Source organism: Malurus melanocephalus, unplaced genomic scaffold (assembly GCF_030028575.1).
Source record: "Malurus melanocephalus ecotype Western Australia unplaced genomic scaffold, MMel_1.1 scaffold_122, whole genome shotgun sequence".
Classification (NCBI taxonomy): domain Eukaryota; kingdom Metazoa; phylum Chordata; class Aves; order Passeriformes; family Maluridae; genus Malurus; species Malurus melanocephalus.
Window position 1 is genome coordinate 831,566 of NW_026623354.1, and position 4,275 is coordinate 835,840.

A 4,275-nucleotide genomic window follows, 5' to 3' on the forward strand; every position below is an offset into this window, starting at 1 on the left:
TGCTGCTCTGATGTGTTAAGCTAGAGCAGCCCTTGAAGCTATCAAATCACCCTGCAGCCATTACCTCCTCCACAGCTGTCTACACGCCAGTTTTACCAATATGTCATGAGGCCAAGGCAGATCTATATATCCCTGTCCAGAAGCAGGGCAAAGCTTGGCCTCTTCTACTTAATGAGCCCAATAATATCTGTCCCAAGGAGAAAGGAAAGGGCACAGAAAGCATTTTTTTCTCTTAATATCCTTGCAAAGAGGTCAAGCCCAATGGTGTTCTTTTTTTTCCTCCCTCTGCTCTTTAGCCATTTATGTTGTTCTCAGCATCACTGTAAAAAACTGCACTGGATACTGYAAATAGTACAGAGCATCCTTAAGTGAGGAGGATGTCTGCAGCAAGGTTTCACTGATCTCAGCTGTAGGAGAGGGCCAGCAGAGCAGGGAGGGATGCCTCTGTGTGTACTTGGGGGATAGGGAGGACAGGGTGGCTTCTGCCATATTCTTGTCCTCAGAGTCTTGCAGAGATTCTGAGCAGCYCCAGAACTCTGTGTTTGAGGCCTGGTTTGCTTTACCTACTCCACTGTCTCACAACAGCAACCACAGAGAGCTTTAATATACTTTAAGCTGTTTTAYTGAATGATTGTTAATGTATCAGCATTTTTCTCCTTATACACAGGGGCTTAATCTTTGATAGCAAAAGCATAGAAGAATTCCCACTTTATACTAATTCTAGTTATTTTGCTTTCCTATGACAATGCATATATTCTTGGAAGGCTTTGTTCACATAACCTTCTACATCCCTACTTTAGTTTGYAATCTCATTATCTGTTTTTATTCAGTAACTTAAAACTTTTTGATAAGTTATTCAAATGCTTTAAAGTTCTAAATCTACCCAAGATGGTTCAGTACATTAGTTCTTTAAAAGTGTAAATGATTTCTGTGTCAAGAACTGAAAGGATGAAAGGTGTAAAATGTTACACTTGCAAGAAAAGTGGAAYTTACAGATATGCATGTAAAGATGAAAGGATTGACAGATCTGACTTCTCTCAGCCAGATTTGTTAACTTCATCTGACACCAAAAAAATCCCATCAAATCAGCACAGAAGAGAACCAATATTGGCATTTGTACATCATTCCTTTCCTAGAGTTATGACATTTCTACTTCRTTGCTGTGGCATATGGCAGCCAAAAGGTTTGCTTTCCTTCATTTTCATAGTGTGTTAGTTCTTAGCCAGGAGACAGTGGTGCTTGATGTTCTAAATCTAGAAACCTTTCTAGTTGTATTTAGATTTTTGTTTATGGTTGTTTATGCAGTAAAACTACTATCATGCTRTTCTCTGCACCTCTTACAACCACCCTGGTCCTTTTCTGTTGGTATTTGTGCTGGGCTTTTTTCCTCCAGCCCCACAGAATTATCTATAAATCTGTTTAAATTTGCCCAACATTAATTTGTATTTATTTTCTTGGGTTTTTTTTTTGTTTTGGTTTTTTTGCTTTTGAATAGATCTTCTCCCTGGTAAAAGATTGTTGACATCTTAGCTTTGCTGTGAATGGTAATTTCAAAAATTTCGAATGTTAATTTCAAATATTTTCAAAAACTTGGCTGATTTCTGTAGATCTGAAACAAAATCTACCTTCAGTATGAGGAAAAAGATGGCTCAGATGGTTTTAGAACTTTTTTTGGTTGGTTTAAGGGAATTGAGAAAGCGGAGAAGGAATGTATCTTCCTGTCATGGTAAGCAAAAGTATTTTTTAAAGTGTTTCTGTATTAAAGGGTGTTGTTGAACTGACTTTGTGTCTTGGACTGTGATCTCCTTTTAACTGCATTTCTGGTCCCATAACAGTATTTAACAGAGGACAGTTGTTCAGCAGCCTTAATCACATGTGATATTGTACAATTAGCAGACTGTTCGACAAAGGCTTCAGCCTCGGCTTTTTATCATAAAATATAAAGCAGTAACACAATTTCCCTTTCCCCTCTTTGCAAGAACTCACCAATTCATTGCCAAACACACACAAAGAGGTGCCTAATAGCTAGGAAACATGTCTGATGCAGGACAATGAAATGATCTATCTCAGCTCTGTCAGGAAGACAATGTACAATATACTCCTGGACTGACAGCAATTTGTGTATCGCCTTAAACCCTCTGGAATTAAACTGGAAAAATCACTTTTTACCTCTGTTTTTCGCACATCCTTTCAGGTGTTCCCTCCACCAAGACTGTAAGCTCCTTAAGGCACAGATTCTTATTCTGTGGAGTTTGTACTTAGTGTTTGACTTTGACATCCTGATCTTGACTGGACTCTTTTTGCACCCAAAGCACAAATGGATGCTGCTGGATGTTACTGTGTCCTTTACAGTACTGATGGACTTTGGAAAGTTAGGTGAARGTTTAGTGATGTGCCTGGGAGAACAGGTTAAACCAAAACCCAAACACATGCCCTCATGCTTCAAAGGTAAAAGCTTAAGAACCTGGGGAGGGGTCCCTTTGGATCTGATTCCAGACTAATGCAGTCATTTTGGACCTGYGTATTTGGAGAGGGTACCATGAGATGAAATGAAATAGCTTTTTTTTTTTTTCATCTGCTTGGAACAGAGACATCATGACATCATTTCAGTACTAGGAAAAAGTTTCTGAGGGTTACAGTTGAGAACGGCTGTGGAAGGAACACTTTGAAAAAAAAAAAAAGGACACTTTAGGCAACTTTAACACAAGGATTGCTTTTGTACTGCTCCGTTTACAAAGCCAGCAACTTTTTGTGGCTGGAAGCAGGAGGCAACGTCTTGATTTGCACCGTAAAACGAGAAGATGGAGCAAACCTTAGGAAGAAGGTGAGGCTCCCAAAACAAGCTGCAACATCTCCTCTGCTCCGAGCCGCGAGGAGTTCAAGGCAAACGCCTCTGAACTTTGCAGGAGCTGAGGCAAGCACAGGAACCAAGGCAGCAGAGAGGGGCACATCCGAGCCGCTCTTCGGGGGCTGCGGGACGGGGCGGGTTCGTCTGGGGGTCCGTGCGGCGGGGGATGCACTGCCGGTGCCGCTTTGGGCTGCATTCCCGGTGCCGCTTTGGGCTGAATTCCCGGTGCCGCTTCGGGCTGAATTCCCGCCGAAGCTCCAGCTCTCCCCGACTCCTGCTTTGGAAGCGCAAGGGAAGGGAAGGGAAGGGGCGGCCACCCCGCCGGACCCCCCTCCCAGCGAGGGCCGGATCGGAGCGGGCCGAGGGGCGGGAGGCGGCTCCGAGCGGCGGTGACAATTAGCCTTTAAAAATGGCTGCTTGGAAGCTGTCAGCTGGGACGCGGAGGGGCTGCTAACCCTCCTCCCGCTGCCTCCCGCTGCCTCCCGCCTCCCTTCCCCGCAGGGCTAATAACGGAGCGGGGATAAGAGCTCTCCAGCCTTTCCCCGCCCCGCCAGAGCGCGATGCCGTAGCGGCTCCGCGGCCCGGCCGCCCTCACTTCCCAGCTGGCAGCCTGGCGAGAGGACGGCGGCCCCCGCCTCCCGCGCTCCTCCTCGCCGCCGCCGCTGCCGCTGCGTGTGTGCCGCCGGCACCGGGATACAAAGGAGAAGGGGGAGCCGCGGGATACATGGTCCAGGGCGGCGTGTGCGCGGCCGTGGGGGCATATCTGGCCAGGAGAAAAACACAAGGTCAAGAGGCAGCTCTCCTCCTCCTCCATGGAAGAAGACGGGAGCGATGAGCCCTGAGGAGGACGACGAGGAGAAGGGGAGGATGGCTGAGGGCTGCCGCTGCCGGGCTTCCCGTCGGGAGTGACGGGGCGCGGAGGGCTGAAGGGGCCGGAGGAGGCAGCGCTGGGGTCGGGAGGGAGGAGAGGAAGGCGAGGAGGAAGCGAGGGGTTTGAATCTCCCCGGTTGGATTATCTCCCCTTAGGGGTAGCTGCCATCGCCGCCCGGCGCCGGCCGCGCCTCGGCCCGCGGCCCCCGCGGCCAAGATGGACCTGGGCAGCGCCGGCCGGAGAGCGGGAGCTGCCCCCGCGGCCCCGGGCGCYTGGAGACCTTTCCCCTCCGCCTGCTGCTGCTGCTTCGCCTCGCTCCTGGATGTGAACAGCTGGCTGCTCTTCTACGGCTTCCTCTACCTGGCCCTCTATGCCCAGGTGTCCCAGTCCAAGTCCTGCGACAAAATCTCCTGCTTCTCGGGTCATTGTGTCAACTCCACCTGTGTCTGCGACCAGGGCTGGGTGGGAGACCAGTGCCAACACTGCCAGGGCAGGTTCAAGTAAGTCTCTGCTTACTGCGATTTTCTTCTCATCCCTACATCCTTTTCCTGTCACT

General features: G+C 48.7%; 1 protein-coding gene across 3 annotated transcripts in view; it reads left to right on the top strand.

The window, feature by feature from the left end:
• The first annotated feature begins 3,336 nt into the window (after window positions 1-3,336).
• Window positions 3,337-4,275, top strand: part of ATRNL1 (attractin like 1) — a 415,015-nt gene continuing 414,076 nt past the window's right edge. For all 3 annotated transcript variants that reach the window (XM_057370287.1, XM_057370289.1, XM_057370290.1), the window contains exon 1: window positions 3,337-4,219. In XM_057370287.1, the coding sequence (XP_057226270.1) occupies window positions 3,936-4,219 (284 nt within the window). In that variant the 5' untranslated portion in view covers window positions 3,337-3,935. The remainder of the gene's footprint in view (window positions 4,220-4,275) is intronic.